The following is a 25,565-nucleotide window of genomic DNA, read 5'->3' as shown; positions in this document are numbered from 1 at the left end:
CTGGGCTGTGCTGGGCAACACAAACTGTTTTGAAAGAGAATGCAATTCGTGCTGCCTGGGTTTGTCAGTCACTCGTGTTTGTTTGCACCTTCCTTACGCGCTTGGGAGCAGACGTGCACTACCTGTGCTGTCCACGGGTTCCTGTTGACTGTGGGATAAGGTGGTTGTTTCCATTTGCTCTCATTTAGGTGTGATGGGAGTTCCTGTGATTCTGCTGGAGCATTTAGCAGGGTTGATTGCTTCATTTGCAGAAAGCTGAAGGGATATGGGAGTTTTGCGGTGCCAAAGAGTGTCCCCAAGTCCTCTGCTCTGAGTAAAATGGATCTGGCACACGCGTTGTTTTGTATCACAGCTGGGAAGCCTGGAAGCTGTTTTGGTATAACTTCTAGGGTAAGGAATGAATGAGAGGTGGCCAAAAGAGGGATGTGTGGGGTCATCAAACTCCAGTGTATCCAACTGGAATATGCTCACTGAATGATGAATGTTTTCTCTCTGCTTTATAGACCTCATTGCCTCTGGTGGAATCTGAGAGTTTTCAGGTGCTGGACCTTCCTCTCCTAACCGGTCTCCCACTCCTTTCTTCCACTTCGTTTGCTCCAGAATCACTTACAGGTGCTTCCATCTGAGCAGTTGACTACAACTGCTGCACAGCTGGCTGTGTATTGTTTTTCACCTGTAAAATCCTGAGGAGGGGAATGCAAGAACAGATTCCTTGATCAGTCTTTCATATGATTAAAAATTGTGCAGTTAGTGGGCTGATATCAGGCTGGGCAAATCCACTGAGGTTATTTTGAGGTTCTGGATGCTTCATCACACCCACTCCTTCATGCTGGGATGAAGGCATATACAGCATCTGTGACAAACAGAAATACCAAGAAGCAAGAGACCAAAAAGCTTTGTGTGGAGGCTGACCAGGTGTAGTGGGAAGAAAATAATTCCCTGAACAACTTCAGAATAATTTCAGGATCCTTGGAAAGGTCCCAGGGATAAAAATGGGTTGGTAGTGACTAGGATTTAAACGTGGAAACACATGCCTGATCTCTAGTCAGACATAGCTTGTGAGCCATACACTTAACGCCCTCTTGGTGTAAGTTTGTATATATCCAAGTATTTTGCTGGTGGACATGACTCTACATACTGGAGGTTTAAAAGGAGGGGATGATCTCTTTCAAGTCCAAGATCAGTGCTGGGTTGAACTGAACTTTTGAGATTTTGGCAGTTCATGTCGAAAGCTGCCAGACTTTGTGCCTTAACTATTAGAAGGTGGTTTGACATGGCAGCATTCTTTGCTTGCAGGATTTTCACTGAATGTGAGATAATGAGTTTTAGAGATGGGGGAACAGAAAAGAGAAAAACTACACCGTTGTTGATAAGCTCCTAATAGTTGTTTCTGTGGTAATATAAAGATGTACACAACTGCTCTGACTGGCCTCTTCAGTGACTTGGAGATGACTTTTACCCATATTTCTGTGATCAGAACATGCTACTGCAAGTATTTAATAAGTGTATTTCCTTTTATTCTGTACTTTTTGATTCCAGCCCTGACCATGAATCACTGGAACTGGATTTTCTGAGTAATGTCTCTCCAGTCTCTCTATTCTCATAGAATATTGGGCAAAAGAAATCAGGTCTTGTATAGGCTGTTTGAGCATTTAAAGTCAGCTGTTTGAAAGGCCGTACCAAAGTTTAGCCCATTAAAATGCAATATTTTTAAAATCCTGTCATGTAGAAGGATTAACATTCCAAAAGTGACTGTATTTTTCTGTCTTTGTGGATAAATTTAGACAGCTAATTTTTTTCAGTAGTTGGCCAGGAGAAAACACTCCCTTCCTCCTCTGGTTTCTGCTCAAAACGAGGCGCTTTTCCCCCCCTATTTTTTTTATAAAACATTATTTCATCTGGAGGATGCTCTAAAAAAGCCAAAAAGAGTATACGAAAAAAAACCCCAAACAACCAAAGAAAGATCAAATATCTTTTTACAAGGAGAGAAAGAATCTTTAAAAAATATTTATCCCACACTTGGCAACCTTTTGCTTGCCCGCATGTGACTGGCGCGGTGCCATCCTTGGCCGAGGCCGGCGCCTCTGCTTGCCAGGAGTCTTCCTCCTCTGGCTGCATTTTCACTCCCTGTGACTGATTGTTTATTCACCTGATTTTTCTGCTCCAGCATCGCTGAAGTCATGGCGTCTTGGAGATGATAAGAACACTTTGTCTGCCCAAACTGTACGATAGCCATGATGTCAACGCGGGGCGTTTGCGGCGAGCCCTGGCGTGGTGCGCACTCCGCATAGCAGGGAGGGATTAGATGTCAGACAAACTTACTGCCACCTCCTCAGCCTCAGCCTGTCCAAAAGGGAGCTGTTGGAAATACAGGCAGATGATTTGTTGCTTGCTTTTAAATTTTTTTCCCCCACCAGAGCTGTGTTTGAGGATTTCCAAACCTTGCTTTGTGTTTGCAGTTCTGGTTTAGCATCTTGGGGGTTTTAATTGAGGATAATGAGTCTCCGAGTCAGATTCTCTTGGGGCTCCTTGTGTTTCTAAGATGTTTCTTGCATTTAGTTTTAAGGTGTCCCCTTGCTGTATGTCAGGTCTGAATTTGATTTGCTCAGTAAACAGGCATCTTGGAACAAAAAAAGTTGCCTTCTTTTCTTTTTTATCAGCGATCATAGTATTTTAATAGTATTCAGAAAATATTTGTTGGCAGGGAAAACTCATTTGAAGAAATCAGAGAGAAGGTGAAATATGGATGGACAATCAAAGTTCTGTTGTTGGCTTTGCTCCAGGAAATTGGATTCCTGCCTATTGATACTCTTGTATTGTCTTTCTCTGAAGATCTGACACTACTTTCACTCCCTAAATGTAACTGGATGCTGGTCTAGTCAGGCCTCCATAATCTCTTTATTAAAGTGCTTAAGGGTCTGCCCTTCGCATCTTGCTTTGACTTCCTCCTCCCATGGCTGCAATCCAAGGTCTCTGAAATTTTCCATTATTTTGGTATCTCCATGTGATGACAATTAAGCATTTTTTGCCCTTGGGCTTGTCAGCAAGGATTTGTTCAAGGGATTGTTTTTTTTTTTTTTTGTATATCGTCATCACCCTTCATGTTCTGGTACACTGTTGTACCTGCCTGATAAGTTCTGTCCCCAGATGTCAGCCCACTGCCCCTGTTTGTGTCTCTAATGTTCTTGCAGAGTAAAGTCAACAAGTTACTGAGTGTATTGCAGGGCACTTTTTTGGCCAGAGTATTTGGAACCTGCGTTTGACGTGTTTTGCTGCAAATCTAAGAGCCCAAGTAGCACAGTTTGGGAGGGTGGGGGGAGGATAGATGGGTCTGGACTGTGAGGTCAGCCAGTGTTGTTTAGGAAGGTTTTTAGAACAGGGATATCTGAGGGAGCTGGCGTGTAAGGCAGATAAGGCTTTTTTGTTGTTGATAATATGTCCTACACACACACACACAAAAGTTCTTGTTCTGCCTCTTCAAAGAAACAGGATACCCGTATTGTCTCCAGGCTGAAAACTCTGCCAACGTTAGCAAGAACAAGCACAAAATAGGACTGAGGAAAAAGCGAGGTTGCTGAGCTTTTAAAAAATTATCTTTATAAAGTTTTCAAGAGTTCACGTTAAAATGGTTGTGATTAAAATACTACTATAGTTTTGAAAACCTGTTTCTCTGATTGCCTTTTTCATGTGAACTTGTGTATCCTTCTGTGCTCCAATTTATATTTCCATAGACCAGAGTCAGCAGATTTAGCAGGAGATGCAGGGAATCCTATTTTTATAGCAGACTGCTCATGAATGGCAGAGGCATTAAGGGAATACAGGAGTCTTTCCCAGGAATGAAATAAACTTAATCTCTGTTTATCCCAATACTTAGTACAGCAGTGTTTGTTTTCCAGCAAATTGTTCGGATGAAAACAAAGAAATCATGTATTTAATCAATACATCCAGTAATGAACTTTGTGGAGGCATGGGGTGGGGTGTGTGTGTTTTTTTTTTAGTAGGGCTTTGAACTGGAAATGTAGCTACCACATGAAATCTGAGTTCTGGCACCCACTCAGCACAGCAGTCCATCTGCTAGCAAGACACACTGATTTATTTTTTTTTATTTAATCCCTTAGTAGTGCCAGATGCAAGTCCTGTGTACCTTAAGGTGAAAGGCAATTTGTGATGCCTTACTAAGGTGGCATCTGTGCAGACTTCTTTTGCACTGGTGCAGAGTAGAGTCAAAAAGAGAATACACACCTGCACATGTGTTTTATTTTGGTATATGGGTTTGGTGTATATGGTTGGTTTCCTTTTCAAGAGAAAAAATCATCCAGCATCTTCAGACAGTGAGTTATTGAGCAGTGATTGCCTCTGCAGTCTTACAGGCTCTGCAAAAATGTTCTTAATTTGGTTTTCATATGATGGTTGTGGTACCTGAGCAAGCACCAACAGTGCTCATGGTCCCACCTCCTTGTTCTCACAGTCTCCCCCCTCCATTTATTTCAAAGAAAGGTGATTAAAATGAATCAGAGTCAATACAGAATCATTCTGATAAGAAATGCAAAATTCTTCAATGGCATTTTGACAAATCCTTTTCGAGGCGGGCACTACTTAAAGCTGTCAGAAAATGGCTCTTTATAATCAAAGTCAGTGTAAGGTGTCAGCATCCTGGATGCAGAGCTCTGAGCAGTAGGGGTTTTTGTGGGTTTTGGTTTGTTTTTGTGGGAGAATTGTTGTTGTTATTACTGTCATTATTATTGCTTAATAGCAGTCTTGAGCATTTTGTCCTGTGTCAAGATGGTGGAGTTGTGCTGAACGGGACTGTGAAAACTGGAAAGCCTGGACTTTATGGGAAGGGGAGGGCATTAAAATTGTAGGGTATTTAGTCCTGCATTAAAACAACACCATAACTGCAAACTGAGAGATAAATCCCAGTGAAGAACTTGTGTGGAGTTTCATCAGCTGCTTCTGTGGTCATTTTGGGATGTTAACTTCTCTCCTGATTCTCTGCTTTCTGCTGAAATAATTCGGTTTAAATGTCTGTGTTGCTTCACTTGGATCTCTCTGTAGTGGCACCACAGAAATCCAGTTTTCTGCTGTTGTTACTGATACACTGTTTTAGCTAAGTTAGAAAGTGGCAAACAGCTACTTAATGCAAACCAGATTTGCAATCTGTGTGTTTCCAGAGCCTCTGGCACACGGCTCATGTGGCTAAAAGGCCATAGAGTGCTGTAATCAAAATGCTGTTGTTACATAAATATAATGCTGCCACTTCTTTTGATCTAGTAGTGGTGAGCTTGGCTGCTGAGGATTCTGCTCTTTGTTCATGTTTTCCAAGCTGAAATGCTTTCACATAAAACAAATGTCTCCATAAATTTGCACCCCTTTTTTTTCCCCCTCCCTTTCATATTTTGTTCTGTGAACCCAAAATTTGAGGATAAGGCAGAATTCTGTTATGCTCTTCAGGGGAAAATAGTAGCTCCGTAATTCCTCGGTATTTGATGTGGATGATGATTTGATACTTTATTAAACCGCATTTTGCACACATAAGCAACACTGGGATGCTGCACTAGGGTCAGCCCAACCATGTGTGCTGCACAGAGCAGTGCTTCCTTCTACAAGTGTAATTAAGTTGTTTTGAAGGAAGCTTGTTTTCTTGCCAATAAAAGACCAATTTGAAGTACAGATAGGGAAGGCAAGAAATGCTTAGAAAGACAATAAGTCAGCATGCCAAAAAAAATTTGTCCATAATACTAGGGCTATGGAATAGGTTCCAGTACTGCCTGTTTCCATTATCCTTATGTGGATCTTGCTTTCAGCAGTTTTCTTTATTACTTACTTGGTTCATGTCATAAATTTGATCTGAGAAAAAGATACTTTCAGGCAACTAAAGCTGAGAAAACCAGAATTTTTTTTTACAGTAGTGAGTTTGGGTTTTTTTTCCAGAGATGCTCTAGAGCGCAGGGAATGAATTGCCATGGAGTTGCACAGAGCAGAGTTTCTCCTTCAGTGCCACCCACCTCAACAGGTGATGCTCACGCTCCCTTGCTTTGTGTCCTGCAGTGTGCCCCAGCTCGTGCGGGAAGCGAGCCTGCACAGACCAAAACGAGTGTTGCCACCCCGAGTGCCTGGGGAGCTGCACGGCGCCCGACAACAACACGGCGTGCGTGGCCTGCCGCAACTACTACTACGAGGGCGTGTGCCTGCCCACCTGCCCCCCCAACACCTACAAGTTCGAGGGCTGGCGCTGTGTCACCAGGGAGTTCTGCTCCAAAGTCCCCGCCACGGACGCCAGCGAGTACGAGAAGTTTGTGATTCACAACGACGAGTGCATGGCCGAGTGTCCCTCGGGCTTCATCCGCAACGGGAGCCAAAGGTAACACAGCTGCTGTCTGCTTGTCCTGTGTGGGTTTGCCGCTCCCTGTTTCTTGGGGTGCAAATTACTCGGGGTAGAGGGGAGGATGTAGGAGCAGGAATTTCAGTGGGGGATTGTGCGGCTTCCTGGTAGAAGCTGACTTAGACCCTTCCATGAAGAATCCACCTGATGGGTGTGTGCGGTCCTGTGCAGCGTCAGTGGGCTCTGGTTCTTCAGAGGGCTGGAGGAGCTCATGGTGTGCAGAACCAGGTCTGCAAGTAGAGAGTAACAAAGCAAAAGTGAAGCCCAAGGTTGGAGTTGGCTGGTGACCATTGTCACACCAAACCATAGGAGTTATCTTGCCTTGCATATTATTTGCTTTATGTGTGCCTGCATTTTAGACATGTATATTCTTCAGTGTATTTAATTTAATTTCCCTTTTTTCACTGTTTCCAGGAGATAACAACGGTGTTTTAGAAGGAAGTAATCATAGTTGTTGACAAAAATAGTTCATCATCCAACAGTATTACAGAGAATAATTCCTTTTATGAGTGTCACTCTCCTCCTGTTATTTAATTCTAACAGTTGGAGCAATGTTTGCTTGTGATTTTTGTTATTTCCAGTGCCTTAAGCAAGCAACCTTCATTGCCTAGTGTCTCTTGAAAATCACAGACTTTCAGTAAAGGGTAGTCAGTGTGCTAAAATGTGTAGTGCTTCAGTATTATGCTAAAAGACGCCTTTGTAGGCTGCTGTGTTTTCTGGAAAGGTGATTGTGGTGATGCAGCAGTTGTGTGTCTCCGTGTGCGTGTCATCCATCTGTTCCAGGCAGTCTCCAGTTGGCATTTGGATACAAGCAACTTAACACAGCCTTTGCCCAAATCCAGATATTCACCTGAGAAATGCAGCTTTTGTTATCTCCTGCAGCTTGTAGTAGCAGCTGTTTGAGCCGCTTACGCTGGAGTGCGCGGCCATCCTGCCTTATCTCGGTGTTGTGCTCTCTGCAGAGATTGAAAGGAGCTGTAACTCAAGGCTAGTGAATGTTCTGTACCCTAGAGGTGCTGTTAACAAATAGTTGCAAATGGAAAGCATTTCCAGCATTCTTCGTACATTTAGTTGAATCCTCTTTCTTGTGTCTGCAGCTTTCAGTGGTTTGTGGCATGTTAAAGAGCAGGGTTTTGAAATAGGAGCTTACTACTTAGAAAAGGAGCTTCTTTCTGTTACAGTTTATGCATGGAAAACTGTTATCAATTTACATGTTTCTTTAAGCCTCAGAGGAAAGTGAGTTCACTTTCTTTTTTAAAAAAAATAAATAGTAAGCCTCTGTCCATCAGTGTTGACAGCAGAAGCCTTTGTCTTTGAAGCTGAGTTTGAGTTTTCCTCATTTTTATTTTTCCTCTCTAAAGTGATACTAGGTGGAGTAAGTAATCATAAAATACTAAGTAAAATGCTCGAATAAATTGGAAAATAAAAATTACCTTCAATGAGGAAAGCTATTGACCAGAAAGAGTCATCAGAGGGCCTGTGTTGTGCACTCATGAAGTGTCCAACATTGAGGTGAATATGTAGGAAAAAAACGTGGAGCATTTAAAAAGCTCCTGCACCTAAAGGCTGGTGTGCCCTGAGATCTTGTTGCTTGAGTTTGGCTGCTAAAAATGCTTCTGAGTGCCTGTGAGTATAAGGAGAAATGAGCCTGTGTTTCAGTGTTACCTCCCAGCTTCTGGCAGTCTGGTTCCTCTGTGTTTGGTGATGTGTGTTTCTTGATATTTCCATCTGTATTAACCATTTTGAATCTGCTTAGACTTCTGGTCTTCCTCTCCCAATTTCTGTTGCCAATTAGTTGTCCTTGCATCAAGACACAATCTTCTGTTTCCTTAAACTTGCTGCTTTAATGCCTCTTAAGCTGTAAGAAGTAGTGACTAATTGACTGCTCACTTTCTCCACATCCCTCCTGACTGTGTGTCCCCACACTTGTCTTTCTGAGTTAAATGGCCAGGAGCATGGAATTCCCTAGTGCAGAGCTTTAAATATTGCTTTATGGACATGGACACAGACAGCTTTATAAGAATGTGAACAGTATTTTCCCATCTCCAGTTCTTGGCTGGCCTATTTTGTGTTGAAACCTCCCTGCACTCTGAGGCTGCTTTTGTAAAAGGGAGGGGAGGGGTTCCTGGGAACAATTCGTTTGGGGTAATGCACAGTTGTAAGGGCACTGGGTTTTACCTGAAGTGCATTTAACTTTGGAAGGACCACAGAGCCTTCCAGAAGCTGGCAGACCGTGGATATGGGTCCATTCAGTCACCATGGGTATGGATCCATTGTACCTCATTGTGTGAGGTGCAGTCCTCCAGCTTCTCTGGAGTGCAGCAGGCGAGAGTATCTTGAACAAGCATGGCAGCTTTCATTCTGGCCAGGAGGATTTGCCGAAGCTTTAGAGGGAAATATCTTCCAAAATTCAGCTCAGAGCAGTCTGTGGGCTCGGAGTTGCATATCACTGTTCATTTTCTATATCCTCCTCTTTTCTCACAGCATGTTCTGCAGCCCTTGTGAGGGGCCTTGCCCCAAAATTTGTGAGGATGGGAAAACAAAGACCATTGACTCAGTCACATCAGCACAAATGTTGCAGGGATGCACAATTCTCAAGGGAAATCTGCTGATCAACATCCGGCGTGGAAGTAAGTGATCGCCCTCTCTTTCGGAACCCCTGATAAGGCTGCTTTTCACATTTTTCCTTCTGTCGTCAGCGTGATGATAAGAACATTAAAAACTCAGCAAGCTGTTTGCTCTCCAGGCCCAGAGCAGTGCTCCTGTTTGGTTTGGCACCCCTGCAGCACCGTCCTGCCCCATGTGGGTGGAATGGGTATGCAGCTCCCAGGGAAAGCTGGTATTTTTGTCAGGTTTTTTTGGCAGGACAAGGAACCAGGATTAGGCAGTTAGACGAGCAGTGGTCCCAAAGGAGTAATAAAGGCCCAAGAAGGTGGAAAAGTTGAAAATCTTTGCATCTGGATAGGTAAATAACTTGTCACATGGCATCGTAGGACTGCAGAGCCTCACTTTTCAAGGCAAGGTGTGGTGTTTTGCTAGAACAGGGAATCCAGGGTGCTGAGAGCTCTTATAAAGCCTGACACTGTGCTGCTGGATGGTCAGCATTAGTGAGCTGGCCACTTCTGTCACATGGCTTGAGCAAGCAATGGATTAAATTTGTCAGAGCAGTGATTCATCAGCCAGGGAGGTGTTGACAGTTGATGAGCTCTTAAAAGCCGAGTAAAAATTGCTGTTAGTTTTTATTGGACTTGTATGTCCCTATGGAAGGTCCCTTTTAGTTTCATGAATAGGATTGAAAGATTGGGATCTGTTTGATTCCCTGCCTCATGCTGAATGAAAGTTCCAGGGTTTAGTTACAGCAGCATGTGGATTTTTTAATTTGTGGTCCCACTGCTACAGGTACAATCTTCCCTTAGGGGATATGTTCCAGTTAGCTGGGGCAAGCAAGTGGGAGTTTTTTTAAAATTTATTTAAGCATTATTTTAGAGTGCCAAAGAGCATCTGATTCTTTGGTATGGGAAAGTGAGTTATCTGCAACATGCTCCATGGCAGGAGGACTTCCTGATGGTTTTATCAACTCTTTCATCAACTGGTTCAGTTTTGTAGCTTTTCAGGTGATGGAAAGCAATGCTCTGTGACCCAGGAACAGACCAGGAACATACCCTATCCTCTTCATCTTCCGTCTTATTCTCTGTTTTCCAGTGGAGCTTTCTGCCTGACCTTTGCTCCATACCCAAAGAGCAATTCCATCTCATGGTGTGTACATTTACACAAGGGTCTTTTCATCCCTGCCAGAATGCTGGCTCACCATTTGGTGCTGCCTTCAGAGGGCAATGCCCGTGGAAAAATCAGGTGTTCCAGTATGGAAAAGCAAGACTGGTTTCCCACTGTTACTCTGTGGCTTTATTTTGCCCTTCAACCATCTGGCTGCTCAGGCAGCTGTTCTGGGGGAGGAAAACCAGTGTCTCTCATTTTCAAAAGCAGCAAGTACAAACATTACCTTTTACTGAGCTACTGCTGGACGAAGCAGAATATTCAGAATAGTCAAAGCTGTGAATTCTTTACAATAATGGTTATCTTTTTCTCCCTGTAGATAACATTGCCTCAGAACTGGAGAATTTTATGGGTCTGATTGAGACAGTAACGGGGTATGTGAAGATTCGGCATTCCCATGCCTTGGTCTCCCTGTCTTTCCTGAAGAACCTGCGGTACATTCTGGGAGAGGAACAGGTGGATGGGTAAGTGTTCAGATATCTGTGGATGCAATTTCACTATTAGAGAAAGCTGTGGAGAATAAGTCTCCTTAAACCCATTCACTTTCATTTATAGAGTCTCCTCTTCCACTAATGCAGCATTTTTCTCCTCATGAACACCTCTGCCCAGCATTGCTCATTTGCATTACTGTCCAAATCAGCATGTTAAATTGAGTATATGACAAGTATTTTATGGTACCTTTGCTGTTGCTTTTCACTTTAGGTTTTTCTAGGTAGATTCTTTATATCAATAAAGCAGTTTTGTTTGTTCTTTTTGCTCTCTTTGAGAAAAGAGCATCTTCAGAAACGTTTGGTTTTCTTTGTAGCTCTTTACTGTTGGGTTTTAGAAGAATTTCTGGAGAAGTTTGGAGGTTTCAGAAGCTCATATATTTAGCTTTTCAAACAAGGCTTTATTTTCAAACAAGGCATATATTTAGCTTTTTCAAACAAGTTTTTCAAGAAAACACTGAATTTTAGTAAGGTGCAGTACTTTCAAATCAACACAAGGTTTGGTGAGGTCCATCAAATCCCACAGGCACTTCAACATCCTTGTTCTCTACTGGTGGAATGCATTTAAAGCACAAACATGTCTCTGCTCTCTTGTTAACTGAGCACATTCTTCTCAGCATCTGTGTGAAGTGGTACCAGGTATAGCAACTTCATTAGAAACCAAGTCCTGTGTAATTAGGGGACAGATGGAAATAAGAAAAAGAACTTGTCTTTCACATTATTCTGAAAATACGCTCTGCATTACAAGAAATGGCAAAACTGTGCATATTGGAGCCAGAATACACTGTTTTTGTTTCAGGTTGGGTGAGAGAGGAATTAATGCTAAATTTTAAATGGAATAATTGATGGAAAACCATAAATGAATAATATGGCAGCTTTTTATGAGCCCTGTGGTTTGTTTGCCCCATTTCCCTGCAGAAACTCTGTAGTTAGAAGGGTTTGTAGAAAGCCCAGTGTAGCTCTGTTGACAAGGGCTTAGCCGTGTAAGATGGGCTACATTGTGTGGATTTTGTGTTGCTGTAGGTAATGATGGGGGAAGTTCCCAGCAGAGTGAAATAAAGGCTGCCATGGTGGGTTATCTTGATTTAGGTTCATCAGCTACACAGACCTTTACCTCATTTCCCAGTGGTGCATTCCTGTCCCTGCTATCCCAAAGTATCAGTGTCCTTGCAGGTGTTGTTTTGCAGCTGAGGTAGAGCCTACAATCTTGCTTCTGTTGCATGTATGCTTTTTTCCCCAATTCAGCCCAATTGAGTAGTACCAGGAATTTCTTCATAATATTTAATAGGGCTTTCATAATATTTAATAGGCCTTTTACATGCAGCTTTGTATACAGTGTCTGTGGAAATAAAGGATGTGCATGTTACTCCAGGGCTGTGCTTAGGGGGTGGGCTCAGCACATCTGCCTGTGTTTAGTTCCATGCTCTGAAGTGTGGATCCTGTGCAGTCAGTACAACTGTTTGCTGTTGGGTTTTGATGTACAGGTGCAGCTGTACTTGGCACAATGTAGGAAATCTTTATTGGGCCAAGAGGCAGAACAGAAAGGCAAGGAAAACCTCACTATGCAAACTCTTAGAGTTGCTTTTGTAAACATAAGCAAGAGCTGTGTTAATGACTGTGTTTTATTGTCAGGAGTCCAGAAGGCTTTTCCTTCCATAAAGTATCTAAGGTTACTGCTTCCCATTTGCCACCAAATGGAAAATCCAGTGTAGAGACCTGCTGTTCAGAGGACATGAATTTATATGAATTTTATTATGAATTTATATATTCCTCATAGCAGTTCCTATGCAACTCTTAAAATACATTGGAGTGGAGTGTAGATGGTGTGGTGTCCCCTTTGGAGTCCTGTGTCACAATCATTTCCTTGCTCCCTGAACAGTCAGGGTTAACTTGCTCCATGGGAGAGAAGAAAGCCCTTTAAAGTAAGAGGGAGCAAACACAGTATTTCAAAGTTTTCTTATAGTAAGGTTTTCTTCGTTGGAATGAGCTGTGAATCTGTGAATTAAACAAGTATTTTTCTTCAAAAACTTTCTTCTAGGAATTATTCCTTCTACGTGCTTGACAACCACAATCTTCAGCAGCTGTGGGACTGGAACCATCATAACTTGACAATCAGTGAGGGGAAAATGTACTTTGCCTTTAATCCTAAACTGTGTGTTTCTGAGATTTACCGTATGGAGGAAGTTTCAGGAACCAAAGGACGACAGAGCAAAGGAGATATAAATCCTAGGAACAATGGGGAGAGAGCCTCTTGTAAGTAAACAAACAAAAAAAATCTCAGTTCTAACTGCGTAGGAGAGTGCCACAAGAACAAACCCAATGTGCTGACCTGTTGCTGACCATTGCAATATCTAGAGTATAGGAGTCTTTCAACCCTTCTGCTTGTTCAGGTTTTAAACTGTAGCTGTGAGGGTACCTTTACATGAGTGGAAAATGATGTGGTTACACATTCTCTGTCTCATCTGTAAAAGCCACTTGTAGGAGATGACTTCTTCCCAAATGCCCTGTTTTGTGACAGCAGCAGCAGATAATGATAGGAGCATACCTGGGAAATGAGAAATGAAATCCAGTAGTTTGGTGTATCCAACAAGGAGCAATTTCTCAGTCTCCTTTGTAACTGTGCATCATTATAGGATTTTCCTCTCTCTGATACTTATTCTTTCTTGATACTAAGGAAGCTGCTGAATAACAATTCCATAGACACCAAAGCAAACTGTTTCATTTAAGCTCCTGCCAAATATTGTACCTGGTTGCTAGAAATGCTTGTTTCAAACTTAGCTTGCTCTGCTTTGTTTTCAAATTACTTGCTTTTGATTACTTGCTTTCTACTGTTCTGTGGTATTCTTAAGCCTGAGCCTATCTGTATTGAATTTTGGATTGTGCAATGGTCAGAGTTATTGGAAAGTCCTCTCTTGGCTTTGGTGGTTTGCACGTCAGGTCTCCAGGTGTAACAGCACGTTTAAAAGCAATCTCTCTTCTAGGAATTAAGAATGCCTACAAGTTTCGCCTCAAACCCTTAAAACTGGCAATGCATTTTTCCCTTGGTCGCTTCATGGTGTTTTTGGAGCTGAGTAAACTAAAATGGATCTTGTGTATAAGTCGAGTCCCCTTGTTGTGGATGGTGCTTACAAAACTAGGACACGTAGTCTGCTGAATGTCTCTTTGGGCATGATGCAGACGCGCAGATGGCCCAGATCCTTGTTGTAAGCACCCTCCATTCTTTGCACGTTCAATAGAGCAAAGCCTTGCAGTCCTGGAGGAGTTACAGACACATAGCCAGGCCTTACTACCACTGAGGCCAGTGCCAGCCGCTGCCTGCTTTTTTAAGAAACCAGTACAGAAAGCTTTCTGACTCTGAGAAGGGCAAAAGAATCAACAAAAGCTCAACTGCCTTTGCAAAGATAGCACCAACAGTGCCAGTGTACACGAGGGTGAAAACCTCTTTATTTTCAGAGCTTCTATGGAACATTAGAAACCAGCTCACAGTTGACAGAACACAATTTCTTCATCCAAGAATTAAGTTTTTAAAATGCTATTTTGTTTTGGGTTGGAAAGCTCAGTGAGTTGGTAGTGGGAAGCCATTCATTTCAAAGCTGTGGGCTTCCATCCAGGTCTGTTCAGAAGAGTAGCTGGAAGCTGCTGCCATCAAATGGTTGTGCCGTATATGAACTGAGTTTTGGAGTTCTTGGTCCAGCCTCTGATGAATGAGAATGTAAACTCCTTTGTCTTTTCCATGTTGTTCAGTCTCCAGAAAAACAAATGGTAGTTGTCAAAAGTTGTCCTGGAGAGTGAGCACACAGAGGCCGGTGACTGCTCTGCGCGTGCTTTGGAGCCAGATGATGCATTCAGTGCTTCCAAAACCAGTCCTGTGGATAAACAGGGCTTCCGTTCCTCCCTCAGGGAGACTCTGAAGTAGTTTTCAAGAGCTTTCTGATGATGCATTAAAAGAAAATCCGCTTCAAAAAAAAATTAATAACAAGTGGCTCAAGCATTTTTTAAACTGATTGCCAAGGTCACTGCTTACCCTTAAGCACTCAAATGTAGTAGGAGGAAAGAGGAAGCTCTACAGAGACAAAGGCTGTTGGTATCCTGTGGTGTCATAGGTGCTACTGGAAAGGCTCATTAGCTAAACTGATACCTAAGAAACAAAAAACACTGAGGGATGATGTGATGCCAACTCTGGCATGTCCTGTCCTTTTGCATTGCAGGTGAAAGCAAAATTCTGCATTTTGTTTCCAACACGACGCTCAAGAACCGGATTAAGCTGACGTGGGAGCGGTATCGCCCTCCAGATTACAGAGACCTCATCAGCTTCACTGTTTACTACAAAGAGGCGTAAGTAGATGTCATCAGAGATGAACCAGGGCAGTCCAAGGGAGAACAGAAGCTTCTGTTCCTACTTCCTGTGGGGAAGGCTCATCCAGTTTGTGTATTTCATTCTCAAGTCACGCTTTTGTTCTGATTCTTTTCTTGGTGGAGCACAAGCCTACTTTAAAAAGAGGATTGGTTTGATTGAGTCCTACAAATGGGCTGCAAATCCATCAGGAGGTTTCAGATTTGAAAAAAGAGAAAGGTGGATGGCTTGGCTCTTCTCAGGGGTCTGATTTGGAGCTCCTCCTAAGTCATCATGTTTACTGAGATACTTGCTTTCTCTAGTCGAGAGCATCCCAGGTCAGGAGTTTGATCTGTCACCTGGATGAATTGTCTGCTCAGGGTTTGGGGTCATTTAGACTATCCAGCTTTGGTCATTTCCTGCATTAGTATCTGTTGGTAATGAAGGTGTGGGGCAGTTACTGGAGAAATCCAAATTACTTGGGAGATACCTCTGCATTTGCATATCCTTGTAATGGCTCAGATTTAAAATAATAAAAAAACCCAAAATGAGTACAGAAATAACTCTCCAGGCAGTCTGGAGGTGTGAAAGGGAGGTTTGGAATGCTGGTAATGATACATGGAGCAAAGATATGAGACATGGAAGCACAAATGGTTCATGTCCAGCATCACTTGAAAAAGATTGTTGTGATGTTCTACAGTGAAGCCAGTGGCAAGTGTACAGATATTAATAACAAGAGTTTATATGCTCTTTCACCAGTGATACAGCTTCTGAAAAGTAGAACTGTATAAATGTGTTTGTATCGTGTGGAAATAAAAGGGTAAAAAGCCCACTGGACTGGTCAAGGCCAGTCTTGGAACTCTGTGTTCTTTATGGTAAAAAGCTTGGCCACTATCAACAACTGTTTTGAGTTGCTTCTGCTTGATACATGTTTTTTTTAAGTCTAAATATGTCTGAAGCATTTCACTGCCTGTTTTGAGTAAAAAAACCAAGATAAATATATTTTCATGGAGAATGTTGCTTTATTGCTCATGACTAAAACTGAACTCTGAATTTTGTACCGCTTGGAAATACAGTTTTTGGTTTTTGGTTTTTTTTTTTCTTCTGGTATATTCTGTTGTGGAAAGAAAGTAAGCTTTATTTGTTTCATTGAGCAACTTTGAAGCGAGGCACTCTTATACGTAGATGACAATCTTTGGGAGAAAGTAACTATTTTTGCTACTTTTTTCTTTTAATATTTCAGACCATTCAAAAATGTGACAGAGTATGATGGGCAAGATGCCTGTGGTTCCAATAGCTGGAACATGGTTGATGTTGACCTGCCACCAAACAAAGAGAACAATCCTGGAATTCTGCTGCAAGGGTTGAAACCTTGGACTCAGTATGCCATTTATGTCAAGGCTGTTACCCTCACAATGATGGAAAATCATCATATTCATGGAGCAAAAAGTGAAATTATATATATTCGAACCAATGCTGCAGGTGAGATGCTGGGGTCTGGGGTGAGAGGCTGATAATGCTGCAGGTGTGATTAGTGCATTATTGTGCAAGTTCTGTTGTTGATACAGAAATAAAATTTCTGTGCAGATGATGTGCATAGTGCTAGCAGTTTCACTAATTATGAAAGTAGTATTAAAATTTGAATTAAAACTGTTTTTTCAGATACTGCTTTCATTAGGAACTTTGGGAGCTTCTTGGAGTTATAATTTCAGGCTTTGTTCCATTGTAAAGATTAATTTAAGTATGACTTTGGGTTGGGACTTGGTTGTAGTTGAACCCTTAACTGTTGGCATAAGTAGAAAATCCTTTCTTTGAAATAAGGTGGTGTTTTTCCTTGCAGTATAGAAATGTATTGGGATTCACTCAAAAGCTTGCATGGAAATACATTGCAGAGTGCTCTAGATTTAAATACCTTTCTTTTTTCTTGCCTTTTTCCCTTCTGTAGTGCCATCCATTCCCCTGGATGTTATTTCAGCATCCAACTCCTCATCCCAGCTGATTGTGAAATGGAATCCTCCCTCTCTTCCCAATGGGAACCTCTCCTACTACATCGTGCGCTGGCAGCAGCAGCCTCAGGACAGTTACCTGTACAGACACAATTACTGCTCCAAAGGTAGGAGAGCCACATGCTCTTGTGTTGAAATGCCTGGCACTCTGCCTGCCAGGGCTCTTCACTGGCAGGAGCTAAATAACAGCCAGTAGAGGGAATGGTTAAAATATGGATTGTTGTTGTATCCATGATCTGGAGACAAAGAAAGCAGCTCTGTTCTTTTCTTTCAAGATAAAGTCCCAATTCGAAGATATGCTGATGGGACCATTGATACAGAAGAAGCCACTGAGCCCACCAAGCCAGAGGGCTGTGGGGGAGAAAAAGGACCTTGTTGTGCTTGTCCCAAGACAGAGGCAGAAAAGCAGGCGGAGAAGGAGGAAGCAGAGTACCGGAAAGTCTTTGAGAACTTCCTTCATAACTCCATCTTTGTCCCCAGGTAATGGGTTTTGGACACTTCTTCTTTGGAAGTAGGGCTGATAATTTCATCTTTTAACATTTCCTAGAGCTGAGGTTTCCTGGATATGACAGCACACAGAAACACCTGAAGCACTAAACATTGCCTTTCTTTTCATGTGAGACATTCCCCAGCCTTACTTTGCAGTTTCTCTTATTTGCCAGTTTTCATTTCTTTCTTTCAGTTCTAGCCCGTGGTAAGGGTTCTTACCTGTATTGATCAAGGATTTCAGTGATGCTTTCTTTTCAGACTCAAGAGTCACTTGAGGAGCTCGTTGTCTCTAAGGGTTTCAGAGACAAGCAACGTGAAGCAGACAGAGGGTTTCAGATGTGATTTTTCTCTAAATAACCATTTAAGTGCTTGTACTCCTAATCTGAATTTATCTTTGAAATTAAGGGCACAGTTGCCTCACAGAATGGAAACTGGTTTTCTTTTCTCACTGCACTAATTGCAAAGGGCTTGTGTGTTTCCTGGGTCAGCACTGCAGAGAAGTATTAAATATTTCCACTCTTCCACCATAAACACCTGCTGACATGTTAAGTGGAATTGTAATGATTCTGTGCTGCAACACAGAGTAGATTCTGCTGAATTAATTGGTGATTTTGATTCTTGAGAGTTTCCAATTTATCTTTCAGGTAAGGTGTTGTTACTTTGGGGGATTGGATGCTGGGGCAGGGCACACGGGGTACAGCTGTTGTGTTACAGTCTTTAATACACTGTTTGATCTCGGTGGCGCACTTTGTCTCATTCTCCCTCCTGGCAGGGGAAGTCCATGGTCAAATCCTGTGTTGGAGAAGTTTAGTGTGGCATTGCTGCTCATTGTTGCTGCTTCGTATCATTCTCCATTGTGATTTTTTGGACTTTCATTCAGGGATGTGTTTGATTGACTTGTTGGGGTTGAGACTTTGATATTTGCAATGCTTCTTAGCTTTATCCAAAGAGCGAGGAGCTAAATACTGCCTCTCTTGGGAGGTGTGAAGTATCTTAGCTGAGCTGTGTTGGGGTCACACTGAGCATTTGTGCAGTGGTGATGAGAAGCAGCAGCCAAGATCAGGAACAGGGAAGTTACAGCCTCCATGTCTGATCATGATGGAAATGCTGAGCCATGGGAAATTGCAAGATCTGATTTTGGACTTCATGAAATAGCACAGTGAGGAGTTTTGAAAGCCATGTGTCAAGACTAAACTACTTGAAAGTCTGTTGAAAAGAAAGTTTTTCTATTTCCCAAACATTTGTAATTCAGAATGTGTTGTCTTCTCCCAAATTTTCTTGCAGTCCTGCCCCCCTCCAAGAAAACTCATAGAACCTTGAACTCAGTAACAAATAAACAGATCAGTTCACAGAGAATTTCCTGAAAGCTTGTCCTTTTCTCTTAAATTACTGCCATTAGGGTGTTTTGTAACAGCAGGAGCAGATAAGGGACAATGCTCAGCAATAGCTGCATAGCCAAGCAACTTTTAAGAGACTGTATGTCAGGGAAATTAAAGTTTATGAGCTGGTGAGACATCTCCATGGGACAAATCTAAGCAGCTTGTTACTTGGTGTCATTTTTTCTTTTTTTCCCAAGGGAGAAGTTAATTAATGTTTTAGTGTGAGCCTCAATAGTAGTATTTGTTTCCAGTGTTCTACCTGTGTCCAGGTTATTATGAAAGAGTTGCAGTGTGCAATGCAGCAAGAAAGTATTTGTCTGGGTGATTTTAAGATTGTTTAAGAAGTCTGTTGATCTAATCTCTTGTGCAGCTTCTGGATGACCCCATGTGTGTTAGTGCCGTGGTGGATTTCAAACAGAACTCTGCTTAGTTTTGAAGAGAAACTCACAACCAGAGGAGAATGAGTTTCTTCAAGGTTTTTGTTTCTCTGATGAGCAGGATGGGACAGGCTCTGTGTGTAGTCTGAGCAGTAACATTAAAATTGCCATGAACTACAGAAAGAGTGAGCTTTGCTCTTAAATAGCCAAGTTTTAAAATTTTTTTTTTATTTGATTGAATTTTTGTAGTGTTATTTTTAATTTTTGTCTTGCATTTTTTCCTTCTTCTCCCTTAAGAGAATAAATGATTTTTCAAGTTTTTATCTCTAGACTGTTCCTTACTTCCTTGGATGCTTGTTTTTTTTTGCCTTTATCTCTGCATTTCATGAATGCAGGAAGCTGCTTGATGAAAAAGCACTGAGGTCAAATCTCATTATGTTTTAATTACTTTTGCCTTGTGGTTATCCTGCAGCTCTTTTCCTGACACCACTGTAGTTTTCACCAACAAGTTTTGTGTTCCTTTATCTTTTCCTCCAAAGACAAGGTAGGGCTGTACTCCCCTGTACCCCCAGATACCACCCAATAGTTGAAGCTCCATAAAAGCAGTGATAAAGTCAGGCCTCTTGGGTTCTTGCATTGGCACATGCTTTTGTGGTTGATTGAAAACCAACTTTTTATTTGTACTGCTTTAACCACAATATCTGCACAAATGTTCATCAGTTCAGGGCTAGGCATCCAGCTTCTTACTGATGAAAAGTTTGTTCTTTCCACTGAGCTAAAGCAGTGAATCAGTACACATTGTAAACAGGGTGAATAGGTTTAGTAACTTCCATAGATACCAGTGTGGACAAGGCACAAATGCTTATATCCTATGAAATTGCCTTAACTGACAAGATATTCACTTGTGTGTTGCTTAAACAATTTGTTGCTAACTTAGGAAATTCTTTCTTGTCTGTGTTTATTTCTGTGACGTGGTTTGCATGGTGGTTAGAGTGTCAAAATGACTACTCACTACGTAGTAAAGGGATTTTGGAAATTTTTGTAGAGAGCTCCTAAAGAAAAAAATTCATCCAGCCTCTGCCAGAAGGTTTCAAAAGCGAGTGAGCCTGTTCTTGGCTCTCTCTGCAGCGTGCTGCTCTGTGGCTGCATGTACTCAGATGATATATTTGACAGTGAATTAAGTTCTCCTGTTGAGTCATCTTTCCTCCTGTTGTGTGTTCGAGGGAGGCCTCATTGGCCTGGTCTGTAACTTGCTCTCTGGTAGAGCTGTTGGACCTCATGCCCTTGGTACCTGTTGCACTGGCCAGGTGTTCCATGGGCACCAATGAAGTGATTTCAGGGATAGGATTAAGTCCAAATTTGTTTCGTAGTGGGACTCTTCTGCCTTTCTCCTTTACCTCCTTTGGGGTGTTGCTTTCCAGATGGGAGCATTCCTGCAACCCTTGGAGACAAAGGGGCAGGAGCAGTAAAGCCAGACTGCCCCATGTAGTTGGTGCTCCTGTACAGAACAGCCTCAGATCTGGGGCAGGACCAAGGGACAGGTCCAGTGTATGGCCACAGGCTGTTGGTTACCTGATCCATGTGCTTCTGAGAGTATCTTGGTCCTTGTCCTGTCACTTGGGGCTGTCCACTACAGCAGTTTCCTGGGCTTGAGAAAGCAATGATGTGTCTGTAAATCCTCAACTTTTTAACTCTGCTTAAATTTCACCCAGATGCCTCTAAGGCAAAGCTGCTCATTGAACTTTTGCCTCTACACAATAGTAATGCTGAGTTTTCTTACATAGGAGGATTGTTCCTTTGCAGAGCTTTTGTTCGGATGAGAGAAGCAGAGATACGAGATGACCACCTGAGTGGTGGTGAACCTTCATGGCCTTCAGCTGCCTTCCAAGGTTTCTTCTCTCAGTGTAATACATTCTAATTTCATCACAACTGCAAAGCTAACTCTCAGTAGGCTCAACTTCCTTTGCTAATCCAGCGAACTTCAAAACAATTTTTCCCCCCTAACCTTTTCAACCTTTAGCATCTGATTTTTATTTTAAGCGTCAGCATCGCTGTCACGAAACACGAATCCAGGATGCTTGTTGAGTAAGGGTGAAGCTGTTATTTGCTGGTTGGTTTATTGTATGAGGTCAGAAGTTTGCACGTTCATCTTGGGGTGCAGGGTGAGCTTCTGAGATTTGGTTGGTTCCTGACCAAAAGAGAGAGAAATGAGATGTGCCGACACGTGACAGGTTCAGATTTAGAGAAAGTTTTCCTCTTGTTTTGCAGTTTCCTTTATTTAGCTTTTTTATTAGCCTGTTTCGCTGGGGTGTTTGGCACCGTTTTCAGGAGAAGAAAATGGATTTTCTGGAGAAGAAGTGGATTTTCTCTAAAGAGCCCTTTTCTGTACCTGTGTCTGCTCCTCAGGCCCGACCGGAAGCGGAGGGACGTGTTCCGAATTGCCAACGCCACCTTGGCCACTCGGAGCAGGAACGCAACCGGGACCGAGCACTTCACCAACGCCTCTGACACAGAGGAGAGCGAGGTGGAATATCCCTTCTTTGAGACCAAGGTGGATGGCAAGGAGAGAACCGTGATCTCCCATCTCCAGCCTTTCACTCTTTACCGCATCGATATCCACAGCTGCAACCACGAGGCCGACACGCTCGGCTGCAGCGCGTCCAACTTCGTGTTTGCCAGAACGATGCCATCAGGTATGTCACAGAGGGGCAGCTCTGCCTTTCCTGGGCAGAGATCAAGCTCAGGGGGACAGACTCTACCAAACCAGTTAGAATTATGTTGGAGTGTAGTAAAAAAAATTCCATGCAGTAGGATAAATTGGAGCTGCAAAGATTTTTTATTTTGTGTGTTGTGTGTACTGAGTGATGTGTTTGAGTCTGTGCTGGGGAGCTGGAGAAAGGGAGAAGCTGACTGCCAGGATAATTAAGAGAGACTCTGTTTCCCAGCAATAGAAGTGAGACCCCCAGACATGGTGGGCTAAAAGGTTTTGTTCCTCAGCTCCCTGTGTGCTGAATAGAGCCACAGCAACATTTCTCTGCTAATGTTTGGTTTTGCTGTGTTCACTTGGAACTGTTTGCAGATGTTGGAGTTTTGCTGGTGGGAATGTTTGCCAAATGTTTCTTCTGTCACAGTACGACCATGCATTTGTCCAGCCTGGGAACAGGAGGAATACTGTGTTTCTTTGTGCCCAATCCCTGGCCTCTAGACTACTTCAAATAGAAAGCATTGAATGCTGTGCTCGTCTTTGGGACTTTAGCAGATTGTACTTCTGAGAAGAATAGAGATGATTTTAGTGTAAGCTCATATGCATCCAGCAACGAGCTTCTGACTCCAGCAGATGTCTGGGGATATTGGATGCAGAATGGTAGCAATTTTGTTTTGTTTCTGGAAGGAAAGGCTATCATAATCCAGATCCAGCTGCGTCAGTAAAAAAAAGCAAAAAGTATCGCTTATTTCAAGGAAATAAGGAAATCTGTGAGATCAGGGAAAAGGAAAGAAGTCTTCTCAGATTTTTAACACATGCTCTGAAAATTAAAGGCTAAACAATCCTGTTTTCTTCTGTTATCTTTGAGATCTTTGAGAAGGTGGTGTTTTTTCAGTCCAGACTGAAACACACTTCACGTTCCTGTTAAGTTTTTAATAAGTCATGTAAAATTATTAGGAACAAAATGGGGATAAAGCAGTTCCTGAATTGTTGCTGAGATTCTGTTTTAAATGGGGGTGGATTTCCTAGAATTTCCTATGACTGTTTTAGGTAAAGGCTGTCAGTGGGGCAGATGTGTGTTTACAGGTGTTTGCAGCCATTTGGTGGGAATAGCTCCCTGCACTGTTTTGGTGTTGGGGAGAGTTGGGAAGGAAGAATCAGGTGCTAATAACAGTGAGTTTTTGGCACACAGAGCCCATGCCTGGTGGACCTGTATGCTCTGCACTGATTTTCTGGGAGCCAGTAGTTTAGACTGAGCTAATCTCCAGCAGGCCCTTGGCCAATGGAGTTTGTTCCCTGGATTTGAATGCTCTTGCAGTAGAGCTTCTGCACCTGAAGAATATTGTGAATTTTCCATTTTCTTCCACTCTTGCTGAATTTCCTGTTTCAGTCATAGATGTTGTTCTCACATCACCTGTGAATATTTTACAGAGGGAGCAGATAACATTCCAGGAACGGTATCATGGGAAGCAAAAGAGGAAAATACCGTCTACCTGAAATGGTTGGAGCCTGCAAATCCAAATGGGCTGATCCTGATGTATGAAATCAAATATGGGCAGCATGGCGAGGTGAGGATTTGACATTACTCCTCATAACTCTTAATTTATACCAAAAAGTTCTTTATTAGCATGCTTTTGTGCAGTGCTGCACACACAGAAATTGTGATTTCAGACACCCAGCACCTGCCACCATGTCTTTCCTTCATTTCTTTGGAGTTCTTAAATTCCACGTATCTCCTTATGGTGTTTGAAGTAAAACTGATCAGGTGGGGCTTTTAGTTATAAAAATGAGCTTGTCCTGCAGCTATATTGCTTTCTCCAGAATGTGAAGATAATAACATGTGTAAATTGCTTTTTTCTTCTAGGAGAAGCGGGAATGTGTTTCCAGACAGGAATACAAGAAGCTTGGAGGGGCTAAGCTAACTCACTTGAACCCTGGAAACTATTCTGCCAGAGTTCAGGCCACTTCCTTAGCTGGGAATGGGTCCTGGACTGAGCCCATCTCTTTCTATGTGCAGCCCAAATGTAAGACAAATGTTTATAGTCTGTGTCAAATTGGGGGTTTACTGCCTTTTTAATAATTCCTGATGTTGATGTGACTGAGCCTCTTGCCTCTGAACACTCCTCTGACTTGCTGATGGTTCTTTGGGAATTCTCCTCTGGTCCATTTTTTTGGCAAGTGTTGACAGCCAGGAGGGGTATGTGAGGTGTGGTCCTTTCCTTGCAGCTTTGGGTGTCTGTGAGGGGTGCACCCAGGTGTGGGGGTGGAGAACACCCTGCTGGGGCGTGCAGCTATGTTGGGAATGTGATGTTAGTTATAACAACAGGGAGCTGCCATGTACAAAACCTGTGGCAACAAGGCAAACCTGCTTAAAATTGCAAAATAATTGGAGAAACAAATCATTTGTGTAGATTTTTGGCTGGCAGGTTGACCTGCTCTGAGTGACATTTGATAAAAAAGTGTCCTGATGAAAGGGTGATGCTGGTCCTGACAATGGGAGTAATTTATATTTTGGAAGAACATGACCACAGACACCCTCTTTAAAACATTCTGTGTTTAGTTGTAGAGCAGATATATCCCCTGAAAACTGCAACTCCACCTTTTATCCCTTTTTGATTTTCTGGTTGCTGAACTTGGAACAATTTGAAGTGAAGAGCAGTGCATGTATATTCTGAACATAAGCAGCTGCAAGGTGAACAAAAGGTGGAAAAAAAAGGTGAATGTGCAAGTGAACAATTGGATATTGTTCACTGAGGAATGCAAGTCCTTTAAGCATAACTTGTGAAAACAAAGCCCAGACAGACACTGTTCTGTACAAAATTATTGCCTTTCAGTGTCTGCTTTCTTGTTTCACTCATCTGCAGTCAGGGAGAGTTTCCGAGTGCATTTTTCCACATCAGACAAGAAAATGAGAACTTTGATTTCTTCCCTGTATGGAAATACACTGAGTGGGTATTGAATGTTTCTTTGTTAACAGAGGTTTTACAGAAACCCTGATACAATTGTTTTCTTGTTGGTTGCAGCAGCAAACTATGGAAACTTCCTGCACTTGGTAATTGTGCTCCCTATTGCTTTGCTGCTCATCCTTGGGGGATTGCTGATAATGCTCTATGTCTTTAACAAAAAGAGGTGAGTTCCATGTGCTGGTGCTTAAACCTGCAGCAGGGGAATTGTTTATTTTCAAATCTGTGCCTGTGGAGCGAGTTAGAGATTAAAAAGAGAAATGACATTCAGAGGAGTTGAGAGGCTGAGGTAGATTCTTCCTTGTTGGTATGGAAAAGGAGGTGGTTTAGAGTTAGCAGCATCTGCCTGCTGCTGCTGCTGGAGATGTGAAGAGGGTTTTTATTGCAGTGTCATGTTTGACTGGGAAGAGGAAGGCTTGTGAGGAACAAATCAGTGGGGCAGTGGTGGCACACCCTGGACCTGTATAACCAGAAGATTTGACTGAAATATGGGTCAATATAAATCATGAAAAGTTAGTTCCATTTAGGTTAATCTGATTTTTTTTCAAATTCTAGAGGGTTTTTTTGAAGTCTTACATCCACTTAAAAAATTATTTTCTGGCCAAGAGCCGTCACTGGGACTGTTCTGGTAATTTGTTTTCCTCAGTTTGTTTTTTGTAACTAGTAATTT

General features: G+C 42.4%; 1 protein-coding gene across 2 annotated transcripts in view; it reads left to right on the top strand.

Moving 5' to 3' along the window:
- The window catches only part of IGF1R (insulin like growth factor 1 receptor), a 169,362-nt gene that overhangs the window by 120,647 nt on the left and 23,150 nt on the right, over positions 1-25,565 (top strand). Inside the window, exons 3-14 of one of the 2 annotated variants that reach the window (XM_038147016.1) lie at positions 6,049-6,361; positions 8,867-9,012; positions 10,476-10,620; positions 12,683-12,897; positions 14,853-14,979; positions 16,221-16,459; positions 16,923-17,090; positions 17,259-17,463; positions 21,635-21,921; positions 23,364-23,500; positions 23,797-23,956; positions 24,956-25,061. In XM_038147016.1, coding sequence (XP_038002944.1) covers positions 6,049-6,361; positions 8,867-9,012; positions 10,476-10,620; positions 12,683-12,897; positions 14,853-14,979; positions 16,221-16,459; positions 16,923-17,090; positions 17,259-17,463; positions 21,635-21,921; positions 23,364-23,500; positions 23,797-23,956; positions 24,956-25,061 — 2,248 coding nt within the window. The remainder of the gene's footprint in view (positions 1-6,048; positions 6,362-8,866; positions 9,013-10,475; positions 10,621-12,682; positions 12,898-14,852; positions 14,980-16,220; positions 16,460-16,922; positions 17,091-17,258; positions 17,464-21,634; positions 21,922-23,363; positions 23,501-23,796; positions 23,957-24,955; positions 25,062-25,565) is intronic. The other variant, XM_038147017.1, reaches the window with a different exon arrangement.

This window comes from Motacilla alba, chromosome 10, assembly GCF_015832195.1.
Source record: "Motacilla alba alba isolate MOTALB_02 chromosome 10, Motacilla_alba_V1.0_pri, whole genome shotgun sequence".
Taxonomy (NCBI): domain Eukaryota; kingdom Metazoa; phylum Chordata; class Aves; order Passeriformes; family Motacillidae; genus Motacilla; species Motacilla alba.
This window is presented reverse-complemented; position numbering and strand designations above follow the sequence as displayed.